This window comes from Rhinolophus sinicus, linkage group LG15 (assembly GCF_036562045.2).
Source record: "Rhinolophus sinicus isolate RSC01 linkage group LG15, ASM3656204v1, whole genome shotgun sequence".
Lineage (NCBI taxonomy): Eukaryota > Metazoa > Chordata > Mammalia > Chiroptera > Rhinolophidae > Rhinolophus > Rhinolophus sinicus.
Window position 1 is genome coordinate 39,646,614 of NC_133764.1, and position 12,844 is coordinate 39,659,457.

The following is a 12,844-nucleotide window of genomic DNA, read 5'->3' on the forward strand; positions in this document are numbered from 1 at the left end:
AGCCCCCGGGAAAGCCCTGCTCAGTCTTACTTCGGAGTGGATGGTAGAGGGGATTCTTTACTCTCCCCACAGGAGCAGAGGAGGAAGATTGTCCCTGGGGCTGCTATGAATGTGACAGTTGTGCTTTAAGGACAGAAACAGGTTCCCTGATCATCCCAGCTGCCCCTCCCACCTCCTTTGGGAGCACGATCGAAAGATGCATAAAAATTCAAACCATACTCAAAATAAATGAAAGGAAAAAAATAGATTTATGAAGGAGATAACCATGACAATCTCTTTTACTCAAAGGAAATAAAAGTATGTGTCATAAACATAAACTCTGAGGTACGAGGCTGTACTCCTTGCCACGAGAGAGTGCGCTCCACAGGAAGGGGAAGACTTTCAGATTCACTCTTGACATGCGCCTCTGATTAAAAACACGAGAAGGAGAAATATGGGAGGAAGGTGGAGAGTGATGAGGGGAAAATAACGACCAAAACTATGACAAAAATTGAGCACACAAAGCGTATTTACAACTTTTCCCCCAGCTGACATCCTGTCTGGGTTCACAGATCATAAGGATGGCTGCTGTGAGTAACTCAGGGGGGCGGGGGGTTATTTTGTACTGAGCACAGAGTGTCCTGACACGCGATGGCACCACTGGCCTGGCCGGGCTGCTTGGTGGATTTGCTGCCACATTGTCCCCTGCAGCCATCAGACCGAACTGCCACAGTGACAAGCCAAGCAGACAGTGGCAGCTGGGTGTCTGCAGAAAGCCATCCAGGCCTCCTTGCTGGACACATTAATTTCGGATGGATAGATGGAAAATTTTATCCTCTCTGCTTTCTGATATTTGCTCTCTGAAAGAAGAGAACTATGAGCTGGGCATCTAACGACTGCGAGTTAAACGTCCCTACGTCCCTGCTCAGGTCACGTCCTGCGATGGCCGCTCACTGCCCAGCCACACCCTCCCATCCCTGAGGGCGCCCAGCACAACTGGCCGCCCGACCCCAGCCCTGGGTCCTGACTGAGCGCCACCCTTCAGGTATAACGGATGACATCATCTCTCAACACTTTTAGCATCTTTTCTAAGACGTTTCTCTCAAAACAAAAATGAGATACCATTGTTCACTTACTGAATTTGCTGAAGTGAAGATAATAAAACTGAGAGAGAACCAAAATACCACTTCTCGGTTTGGGGAGGGTGGGATGATACTCATACTGCTGGTTTGCGTGCAGTGGGGAGGATCTTTCTGGAAGCAACGTGAGAGTGCCTCAGGGACCTTTAAAAGGCCATGCCCTTTGTTCCTCACGGGTTGAATTATGTTTCCCAGAGACGTATGTTCCAGTCCTAAGCCCTGTACGGTGAATGGGACCTTATTTAGAAATAAAGTCTTTGCAGATGTGGGTCCTTAATCCGGTATGATTGGCGTCCTTCTAAGAAGAGGCACACAGGGAGGACGCCATGTGATGACAGAGGCAGAGGTGGAGTTAGGTGCTGCGGGCCCAGAAAGGCCACAGGTGACACCAGAAGCCAACAGGAAGGCCTGGGACGGTCTCCCCTTGGCCTTTGGAGGGAGCATTACCTGCCATCACCTTTGTTTGAGACTCCTGGATCCCAGAGAGGGGAAACGGCACATTTCTGTTGTTGTAAGCCACCCAGGCTCTGTGCTGTCTGCGGGACCGAAGGAGAAGACGTCCCTGTCCTCATGGAGCTCCCATCTGGTGGGGGAAAGGGACATTCCAACAAACACATGTCTGATCAGAGCAGTGAAGTGTGCAATAGTAAGAAGTGGAGGGTCCCATGAGAGTGTGGGAAAGGCAGGGTGACTGTAGGTCATCATTTGAACGAGGACGTTTTTGAGACTGTAAGAAGGCACTGTTGACAGTTATGTCAGTGCAGGAGGGGAAAGCCAGGGCTGCCCCAGCACACTGGGCCATACGGTCACCCCAGGGAGACCTAACCCAGCCCACCGTGAGCCCTCTCTGACAGCTTGCTCCCAGCTTGGACCCAGCCCTCACTCACAGCTAAGCATGGACCACACACCTGGACGAACCCCCACAATGGCACACTGATCCAAGACTTGAGCGAAGCTCACTTTTCAGGAACCTCGGACGCCTCCACGCTGGCTCTGGCAGGCTGTCATTCACACAGTCGTCCAGGGCACAGGCCTCGACGCCGTGGGTCCCACACTTCCCCAGGGCTTCCAGGCTGCTGTCCAGCTGCCACCCGCTGGCATCCTAATGAGCCAAGTGTAAGCTGTGGACGGACCTTAAAAGGCCCAGGGTGGTTCTGAGGTTCGGCACAATTTGGGGACCTCTGGCCAGGACTCATCGCATTGGTTTGAATCCTGGTTCCACTACTTGTTAGCTGTGCACCCTTGGGCAAGTCACTTAATCTGTCAGTGCCTCAACTTCCTTATCTGTAAAATGGGGACAACAGGCGTGGTGTGAGTATTGAGTTAATATGTGTGTGCTTAGAACAGGGTCTGGTACACAGAGACTGCACGCTAAGTGTTGGCCATCGTTGTCACATTAATTGTTTTAATCAGCACCAAGTCCAACAGTGAGCAGCCTTCCAAAGGCTGCTCCTCGGGATGTTTTTGGAAATGAATGGAGGGTGTTTGCAGACAAAGGTCGAGCCTGTTGGGTGCCATTAAACCAAGTGCAGGTCAGGGCTTCATGCAGCAGCCCCAGGGCTGTGCCCACTGTAATATAATGATCACGATCACGATAAAACAATGAGAACCCTTCTCTACGGGCTGCCTCTCCACATGGTCCTCTTACTGTCTGTCCCAAGGGTACCTGCAGCCAGCAACAGTGCTGAGTGCGACCTGCTGCAAATGAGGGTGTGGGAATGACCCTGCTGCAAGTGAAAAGGGCAAGTCACAGGAACACATAGTTCGTTCAATAGTGTTGTTTACATAAAATGGAATGATTCTTTTTTCCCCCAAAAAACTACGCAAATAGGTACGTCTATTTGTAATACATATTTATAATATAACGTGGAAGGCTATACAAAGAAATGTTAATGGCAGCTATATTTGGGCAACGGAATTAAAAAAGTGTTTCTTTGTTCCTTTCCTTATTTTCAAACTGTTTCAGGATAATGTGATCTTTTTCATGTAAAATGCCAATAGAAATTTAAATATATGTATATGCCAGAAAGTAAAGGCCGAAAGGAAACACACAAAATGAGAACGGTGGTTACTCTGGGCTTTGGGCTGAAGGGTAACTTTAATTTTTTTTCTTGATTCTTTTTGACATTTTCCAATTTCCTCCTGCAACTACTTATTACTTTTATTTTTTAAATTTAAGAAACGTTGTCAAAGCACCATGTGATGCTGTTTTAAGATCTCAAATAACATTGTGGGGTTGGGGGGTTAGACTGCAGGGAGGCTGATACTTGCCCCCCCCACATCACCGCCACCCCCAGAGCAGCTGGCTCACGGTTCAGCTTTTCTTTCCGTCTCACCTCCACACTTATTTCCACATGGTGTGTTTACAGTGTCTCCTTTCACTTGTCAAAAATCAGTTTCCAGTTTAGCCACTGACATCTCCTGAGAAAAAAATGAGACATCCTGCTCTTACAGCTCCCTCCCACCTCCCATTCAGATTTTCACTTAGAAAAACAATTAACATTATTCAAAAAGAGGAAATCCACTTTTGAGGCGCAGGCCTACATATTGCGTTTCCCTGAAGCCTTTTTAATCAACCCAGATGGAGTTTATTCCTTAGAGTGGTTTGTTGACGCTAGCAGGTAGCCCTCCTGAGTGTGCTGTGGGCCTGGCATTAGCTCACCTACCGCTTAGAACAGCTCTAAGAAACAGAAACCATCAGCTTCTCTATTTCACATGTGGAATTGGGGCTGGGGTGCAGTCAGCGCCTGTCCCAGGGTCCCCCGGCTTTGAACCCAGGTCTGTGTGACTCCCGGGGGCATGGGCAGATGCTCTGGGCTCCCGGGGGTCCTGGTTGGACGTGCGTCCAGCCCTGGCCAGCAGAGAGCTCTTCAGGAAGCCACTTCTTCGCTCAGTATCTCAATTTCCTTACTGGCAAAACAGATCTAAAAGAAGAGCCTGAAATGAGAATACGAGGAGGATTAAATAGGTTAGTTCTCAGGAAGAGAGCTCGGCTCACTGGAAACACTCACTAGTGGGATTATAATATTTTAGTTACAGACTTGGCTCTAATCCCCCATTAGAGGCAGAGGTGATGGTTGGGTTTGCCGTGGCTCCCCCAGGACCCGGGTTTGCTGAGGACCTGAGTATCACTGATGAGATGTGAATGTTATGTAAAATAACAAATGGGAAATTTTAAAAGACTGTAAAGAGAGACAGTTGGTTATATAGTTTGTATTCTCATAAAGGTAGAATCTTATCGTAGGCAATATTACTCAAATAAAAGGTTGTAAGATTCAGTTTGCATGATTTTATTGGGTAACAAATTTTCTCAACGTACCGTGTTTCCCCCAAAATAAGACCTAGTTGGACCATCAGCTCTAATGCATCTTTTGGAGCAAAAATTAATATAAGACTTGGTATTATATTATATTATACCCAGTCTTCTAGTAAAATAAGATTGAGTCTTATATTAATTTTTGTTCCATAATGTGTCTAATCAGACACATTAGAGCTGGTGGTCCGGCTAGGTCTTATTTTTGGGGAAACATGGTAGTTTCTATCATACAAGGTTTCCTTTTTTTTCTTTTCAGACACTCTGTCTGCCTTGGGCACAGGTCACATCTTGGGATTCTACCCCCGGGTTCCACTTCTGTTCCCTTACCTTTGTACATTTCCGTCTCGGCTCTGTCTGTGGCTGAGGCCGTACAAAAGTTCTCAAGTCTGAGAGAAGAAATGTGGGTAGTGGGTGACGTCTGTTCAACAAGAGACACTTTTTACCATAGCCCCTATGCTACTCAGGGCTTGCCCCTTTTTTAGAACGGAATAACAGTTTCTGTTTATCAAAACTGTACTTGCTCAGTATAAAAAATATGAATCAAATAGAAAGGTATACTGGAGGGGGTGAAATCACATACAGAAACATGACAGTTTTTAGACGGATGAGCTGGGTGGAGAGGACGATATTCCCTTGGCTTCTGCAGCCTTGCATTTCCCACGGAGGGCGGGCGGGCGGAGGGCAACGCTGGGGCTGCTCCTTCCCCTCTTCCCTCTCCTCGCGTCCCTATCAACAAAACATCTGACCTGCACAGGAAGGTGGCTTGGATTTTGCTAAAAATAGAATAATGATGCTCAGAAAAAGCAAAGTGCTTTATATCTATTTTGGTTTCTTTCAGCCTAAGCACCGATTTCTCTGGAAAGGACAGAAGCCGGCCCGTCTCGCCGCGTGGAAAGCAAGAGCTCAGCGAAGTGCCTGGTTTTCTCGAGCTGCTTGACCTCCCGTTTCGCTACTGATTCTTGATGACAGGACATTCAATGCCCTTGATTGATTTAGTGGAGAAACTGCAGTGTTGGAGGGCAGAACGCAGCTGGTTCTGCCTCGCCTGGGCTGCCATGGTCTTGTGCCTGGAGAAAAGATTAGGTCCCTTGCATGGGCCAGCAGCTGCGGTTGGAAGCTCTGAAACTCCAGGCCCTTTCGTTCTTCCTGTGCTATGTTCTGTACCTGAGGCGTTTATTCGGGCACCCTCCCTGCCCGTCCTCCCTCCCGCCACCCATATGTCCCTTGACTTCTGTTGTATTTGACCGACACACTCAGGTTTATAAATTTGTTCTCTGCTCACTTTGCTGTATCTTTGGCTTCTGGTTGCCAAGTAGCCCGCGTGAGGCTGGAAGGGGTCATCTGATCACCTTCACGTTCTAGGGCGAGGTCCCCCTCTCAGCACAGGCAGGTACAGGGTTATTTTGCCGTTTCAGATCAGAGCCTCCCCACTTCCACACCTGCAGCCTGATGGCGGCCATCAGTGAGACGTCATCAACACCCTCCCCCACTTTCATAGCTTGTGTTAAAACAGGTTCCGTGCAATTTTTGAGATTCACTTGTTTTCAAGATTAAACTGTGTTGTTTAGAGGCTTTGTGGAAAGCAGGCAATGTCCTTGCTTGTGAAGAATTGGAGACACCGGAAATTGGAACTGCAGGCCCAAGTAGCCAGCCCGTCACACGCCGGGTAATAAGATCACCGAGGTGAGAAAGATTAGCCTGTGAATTTCCAGCCTGTCATTAGTCAGAGCCGTTCACTGCCTTCCGGAAACCTGGAGCCACACTTCCAAGTGCCTATCTGGGACTTGAATAGTCACCCATGACACATCAGAACAAGTTTGCTTTTAAATGTCATGATGCTTTGAAATGACTCAAGCCCATTCTTAAACCTTCGGACTGGGAGCTGGGCTGTCACCAGCCCCTTCCTGGTTTGTACATGACCACAGAATTTTGACCCTGAAGTGCCCTTAGAGATTTACCTTCTTCACGTCACCCATGTCACCGCCGTGGAGCCTGAGGTCGGGAACGGCAGCCTCTTGGCCATGGCTGCAGGAATGGGGGGGGTGAACTGGGGACCGGAGTGTGTATCCTGACCTTCAGTTCAGGACGTGGACCCCAGATGGCCTCTTTGTTCTGGGGTCACACTTGTAGTACAGTCGGGGGTGACTCCTGCTGTGACTTGTTGGATGGAAGATTGGGTAAGTGCTTCAGAGCATTCACTTACTCGGCACACATACAGAATGTATACACATTTTAAGAAAGGAAAAAACTGTACTAAAATTGTAATACTCAATATACACAATAACAACAGATAAATACAAGTCATGTGTATATATTTTTTGGCGCCCGCGGTATTTATTGAGGGCCCATCACGTGGCAGGAACGGACTCACTGGAGGAGAATGCTGCCTAACGTCCTTAGAATATTGTCTGATCCCCCAAATCTGGCTCATGTTAAGCTATCACCAGGCTTACCTGATTAAAAAACCCAGAGGCTGAATCCTTTCTTCCCTCTCCTTCCCTCTCCTTGTGGCTCAGTACATCTAGGATGGGACCCTGGCATCTTCATTTTAAAAGTTTCCCCGGCGATTCTGACAAGCTGCCAGGTGTGCGTGTCGTGACCTCCTTTACTGACTTTGTGGACACTCTCAGACAAGGCGAGTGGATTTCCCAAGGTGACACACACTGAACAGGTGAGGAAACTGAGTCTCACACAGATTAAGTGGGTTTTCCCAGGTCACAGAGCTAGTTAGGGATGAGCAGTTGAATGCAGCTGCTTTTCTGCTGCCGTGGCTTCCTCTAAGCACTAGTGCCTGGAGTGGTTATCTGCGGCCCATCACTGTCGTGTGCTGCAGGGGTGGCAAGGCAGCAGCTGCAGTTGTGGTGTTGCGTTCAGGTGAGAATGAAACAGGGCCCGGCTGGGACCCCCACCCCCAGAAGAGGCCTTGCTTGTCCCGGCCTCGCCTTTCCTTGATATAGCTTAGTAATAGATTGTCCCCCTGTGGCTTGAGCTTGGAATGTTCCCTGTCCCAGTTTCCAGCTTTAGAAAGTCACCCGGAAACTTATGGTTAATACCCTTAGGCTTATTGATCACAATCTCTGTGGTCTAGCATTCTTTCCAGGATACTCCCATCAGTTCCTGGGCTGCTGACACCACCGGGAGAACCACGTGGCCACAGGGAAGGCTCCGTGCAGACCCCTGGAACCATCATGTCGCCTCTGGAGTAACACCCAGATTTTCCCTTAAATACCCTAAGCCAGTCTGACAGTGTGAAGGCAGTTTTTGGAGGTGTTAATCTGCTGCCTTACCAGATCACGTGTGTGTTCTGATAATAAATGCTTATTCTACAGCCCAGCTCCTGTGTCTGTGTATTGGCTGAGCGGCACAGGCGGCATGAGCCCCGGACTCGGTTGCCCTCCAGTTTCAAGAACAGGGCCTTCTCAGGACCTCGCAGTCCTGAAGCCTCTGCTGGTGATGGCGGCGTATTTTGCCAACACAGAGCACAGGGAAAAGGAAGATTAGCCTCCATCTGTGTTTTGGTGATTTTGCCCTGAGTTGTTGTGGAAGGATTGGGCTCAGAGAGATGTAAGAATTGAATGAATGTTTGGAATGATTTAATCCAAGAACTTTTAGTAAACGCTTGCTATGTGCCACATGAGAAAGATCTGGGATTGCACTGTTCACTCGGATGTGGAAAGGAACACAAGCGCCCTCAGGATATCGACGAGGTGTCAAAGCCCTGAGAAGCCACACTGAGAAAAGGTATCGTCTAGAGCCCAGCCTGAGGTTTCTGGATGAATAAGGTACCCAGGGCGCCTACATTTCGCTCTGGCTATACAGTGGTCATTTTTAGTGTACTGGGCACTCACGATATACGAGGCACCTTCACAGGTTAATTTTATCCTTCAAGGTGGGTGTTATTATCCCCGAGTTATAGCTGGGAAACTAAGATGGAGCTCATTAAGGGATTGACTAAGGCCACAGAGATGGAAAGTGATACAGCTGAGATATACATCCAGGTGCACCTGACACCAAAGCCCAGTGGAAGGGAGGAAGGCGAACCCCTGGCCCCTGCTGGGCTCTGCCTAAAGGTTACTGTGTGTCTCACTAGACATGACATTGATTGAAGGCAGGCTCTGCACGCTGGTTGGGTTTTGTGTTCCCTCCTGCACCGGACAAGGTCTGCACACGTTGTGAATAAGCAAAGCAAGTTATGCAGGAGGCGTACATCCACGCATAGAAATCTGTAGCTTTTAGTTGTTTGCACATGAAGCTATCTCAAAATAGGAATAAACTGCTCAGAAAGTAAGATGGATTAAACAAAAAATTGCAATCATTGAAATTATTCTTTTCTCTTGGTGTTCCCTGAAAATCTGATTGAGACTGTGAAGGGTACTACACGCACACAAACCTCCCCCCACCCCAAATCCCATCTTCTTTTGTAATATTATCAATGGTTCTTTCTGAAGCTTTTCCTGCCTTTTCAAAATCTGAAAGAAAACAACAAAGGGGTCGAGTCCTTTAATTTCAGAAGCCTGTAGGTCCATTGGTAATTATAACAAGATTTTTTTCAAAGTTAATTAATTTAACATAGTTTTATTTGTAGGATTGACTTTGATACCATGCAGCGAAAGAATCGCAATAAACTCTGGAAAGCTGCATCGTGGTGACCACGGTAACGAGGTTGGAGCAAAAGCTGCTCCCATCGCATCCCGGGGAGCGCGGCCAGAACGCCCTGAGGTAGTTTGGCCTGTTGGCCACGCCGTAGACCGCGATGCATGCTGGGACTTAGCAATATGGCGTCCTCCTTGATGTGCTGATGAGAGGAGTTTCACTGTAGCCTGAAACCAGAGGGCAAAACTCCCCCAACCCAACAATCCCGCATTACCTGTTTTAGCCGCGGCGCCGTGTCGCCCGTTTCTCGGGACTCGTTCTCAGGCGGGAGAGAGCCACGGGGCCGAAGGTCAGGACCGGCCGGGCCGCGCGGACCCGGGGCTGAGGAACCGGCTGCGGGCGAGCACGATGGGCCGGTCCTGGCTCTGGTTGCAGCAGCTGCGGCGAGTGCGGGGCCCGCAGGGCTGAACGTGGCTGGAGGAGACCCGGGGCGCTCTGAACCCCTTCCCTGCGGCCGGAAACCTCAGCCCAGTCGGCGCGCCGGCCTCCAGAGCGGGCGGGCGGCCTGTCGTGGGCTCGGCCGAGGCGTCGGAGGCCGAGGGCAGGGTCACCGTGCGGCCTCGAGCCCCGCGCGCCTCTGACCGCCCCGCGCGCAGCCCCTGCGGGCACGGGCCGCCTCGGGAGCAGCCGGTGGCCCGGGCCTGGGCGGCGCGTCTGTGCGGAGCCCCGGCTGCCCGGCTCGGCCGACCCCTCGCCTTCCGTCGGGGAGAGAGACCCGGCGTGAGGTCCCCGCACCCTCCGCACTCGCTTCTTTCCCGCCTCCCCGGCTCTGTCGTGTGTCTCGCCGGTGCCGGTGCCGCTCGCTGTCGAGGCTGGAGGCTCTCGAGCGCCTGCTGCCCAGGACGCCGCCGCCGCCGCCGCCCATGGGGTCCGACATGCTGCCGGCGCCGCTGCTGGGGCTCGGGGAGGAGGAGGAGGCCGACCTGGCCGACTGGAACCTGCCTCTGGCCTTCATGAAGAAGCGGCACTGCGAGAAGATCGAGGGCTCCAAGTCCCTGGCGCAGAGCTGGCGGATGAAGGACCGGGTGAGTGCCTCCGCGCCGGCCGCGCCCGGCACCTGCGGGGTTCCCGGCACAGGGGGCGCAGAGCCGAGAGCACGTCCTGGGGCCGCGGGGGGTGTTGTTTCCCGGCCGCGTTGTGCAAAGACGCCAGGTTTTGGCCGAAAGTGCAAGGGCTGTTTTGGTTAGGAATTCACAGGCTCGCGTTAAGTCAAACTAAGTTCTGCGTCGAACAAGAAAAGTTAAGCAAGTTGGAAACTAGAGCCTTGCAAACATGTCCGCGCTGTTTGATACACTCAGTGCTGCTCGTGGAGGAAAAGCGTCGGCAGGTGTACTGCTTGCACCCATGGGCGAGTCCCTTGTGCTGAGTTTAGCTTTCGTCCAAGCCCCGTGAAGCCCAGGCGTCTAGCACAGCTGCTAGGAAACAGGATTACTGGCACACGTTCCTCTAGTAACAGATTAATGCAAAGTTGTTTTAAAGTTACAATGGACTTGGTCGGAGCTAAACCATTTGTCGCGCATGCAGACTTGCCTCCTTTTCCGTGGTGTCGTGTTGCTGTGACTCGCAGACACCATTTCTCCAGGGAGGCGTCAGAATGTGATGGACTAGAACTTGGGCCACGTTTGGGAGTTTGGGAGGCTCCCCAGGGTGTTGGGAGTGTGGACAGTGATTCAGCGGCAACTAGTAGGAAAGAAAACAGCCCATTTTGTTGACTCTGTCCTTAATCAACGACCATGTTTTCCTGGTCTGCAGAGCAGGTGTGTGGGACTGACTCAGCTACGCACGCTTATCCTTTGTCTTTTTGTGGTGTGTTTTCTTCTTCAACACTGTATTTATTTAAACCTTTTGGTGGTATAAGAGGGGTAGCTGGTGTTACAATGTGAGTGCTTTGAGCTCATGAATGTGTTTATATAAGATTATTTATTGCTTTTAGTACACGATGTTGAACATGTGAGATCAGCCGTATGGTAACCCTAGTCAATCACTAGTGACCAGCTACTGATTTAGCTTTTGTTTAAAAGGTCAGGAAGATTTGTTTCATCCAAAAGTGGTGTAAGGAGTACAAGAGATAGTCATCAGAAGAGATTGTATAAAGCCTGTCTTACGACATCTTTAGTACTAATTACATAGTTCGAAGCTTTTGTCGTCTCTGCATGTATAAAAAGTTTATTTTAAAGTTACTGTCTAATCTTTTTTTTTTTTTCATTCTATTTGGAGGGCATTTTTTTTTTCCTTTTGAAATGTAGTTTCCTCTGCTATCCTAAACCCATGCTCAAACAGTTCAAAACTGAGAAGTGGATATATTTTTGACCTTTTAATTAAAACATTAAGTTTGTGAGTGTTTAACATCCCGTGATAAGCTCTTCATAGGTTATTAGGAGAAAGACAAGTTCTGTGAATCTGAGTAATTACTGAGATTACTACTTAGAAAAGAGCCAGGTGAGAAAGTTTGCCGTCTCTGACATTTGCAAATTGTTCAGTGAAGAAGCAAATCAGCAGCTGACACTTTTAGTAAGTTTGTGAGAGCTTGGCATCTTACCAGTCCTGTCCTCGCTTTCCACTGCACTGGTTAGACCCTGACGGGACCTTTCAGTACACCGTACTAGGACAAAGGCTGCAAATTCAAAGGACGATAAGGTTTGGAAGGCAGCAAATCTTAGAGGCCAGCTCTAAGAAGAATAATGGCACAGGTTCCAAGAGAAATGACAGCTGACATTGGACTTGTGTCTGATTTTTCTGGAGGGTGGAAGAGTGGGGCTTAGAAGAGCACGCCACATCCCTCCCTTTCTTTCTGTGGGGACAGAGCCCCAAAGAGCAGTTTCCAGGCTCTCGGCCTCACGTGGAAAGGTGCTGGCTCGGGTAGTAGATGACCGTCAGCTGTGACTAGTTGGCCATCAGCCGTAACCAGTTAGCCATTGGCCACTGATATAACTGCCGTGGGAGAGCTAGCAAGCGCAGATTGCAGTTAGCAAGGGATTGGTTAGCAGAGAAGTGGACGGCAGATTGTGGATTGTGTGGCTCCTGCTTCCTGTGTCTCCAACCCAGCCGCCAGCGAGAAATAGTGGTATGAACCCCCTACCTATGGCTCCGTGGGTGTTCCTTTTTGACCTCACCATATCCTGCGTTCTTATGTGGGGAGTGGGAACTGAGACCCCGCATGACACTTTTCTTTTTTTTTAGAAGCCAGAAAACTTTTTTCTTTTTTTCTTTAATGTGAAGCCTTCCCATTTTAAAATATTGGCACTAATTCAGATATTACCAAACGTGAAGCAGCCCATTTGTGGGTCACCTGTGTGTGGCATCCTGTCTCTTACGGCGACTCCTTGGGCTCCTGAGCACACAGGCTCCCGGGCCAGATGTGCCCGAGGTGGCCTCTGGCCATCCCGAGAGCGTTGCTGTGTGGCATCTGCTGTGGGCCTCGGTGTCCTGTTCTGGGACCTGTGCAGACACTTCTGGGTCACCACTGGCCACCCTAGGTGTGGACTCAGGCTTTGCTTTTCCTGTGGCCAGTGTGCAGTTCCACGTACGTCTATTTTGTGTTTGTGTAAGGGTTACCTCCTGGGGTCCTGTTCAGTGGAGTTGCCGAGGAGCCCTAAAAGTGATGTCTTTACTAAAGTTGACTGACGGCTCCAAAAAATTTTCTGCCACTAAATGTTTGGCGTCCTTACAGAGCTACAGACGTGGCCACTGTCAGTGGGGTTCCCCACAATCTCTGTTTTCAATCAATCCTGGTTTTCAAATGCTGCTATTATTACGT

At 49.8% G+C, this 12,844-nt stretch overlaps 1 protein-coding gene and 1 long non-coding RNA gene across 3 annotated transcripts in view; one reads left to right on the forward strand and one right to left on the reverse strand.

The window, feature by feature from the left end:
* Positions 1-731: 731 nt before the first annotated feature.
* On the reverse strand, positions 732-4,361 carry LOC141568893 (uncharacterized). Its single transcript, XR_012492186.1, has 4 exons — positions 3,785-4,361; positions 3,455-3,539; positions 2,027-2,402; positions 732-1,701 (listed from the first exon to the last, which is right to left on the reverse strand). It is a non-coding gene; the product is annotated as an uncharacterized LOC141568893 (long non-coding RNA).
* Positions 4,362-9,188: 4,827 nt separating this feature from the next.
* The window catches only part of RPTOR (regulatory associated protein of MTOR complex 1), a 270,956-nt gene continuing 267,300 nt past the window's right edge, over positions 9,189-12,844 (forward strand). For both annotated transcript variants that reach the window (XM_019735643.2, XM_019735644.2), the window contains exon 1: positions 9,189-10,112. In XM_019735643.2, the coding sequence (XP_019591202.2) occupies positions 9,951-10,112 (162 nt within the window). In that variant the 5' untranslated portion in view covers positions 9,189-9,950. The remainder of the gene's footprint in view (positions 10,113-12,844) is intronic.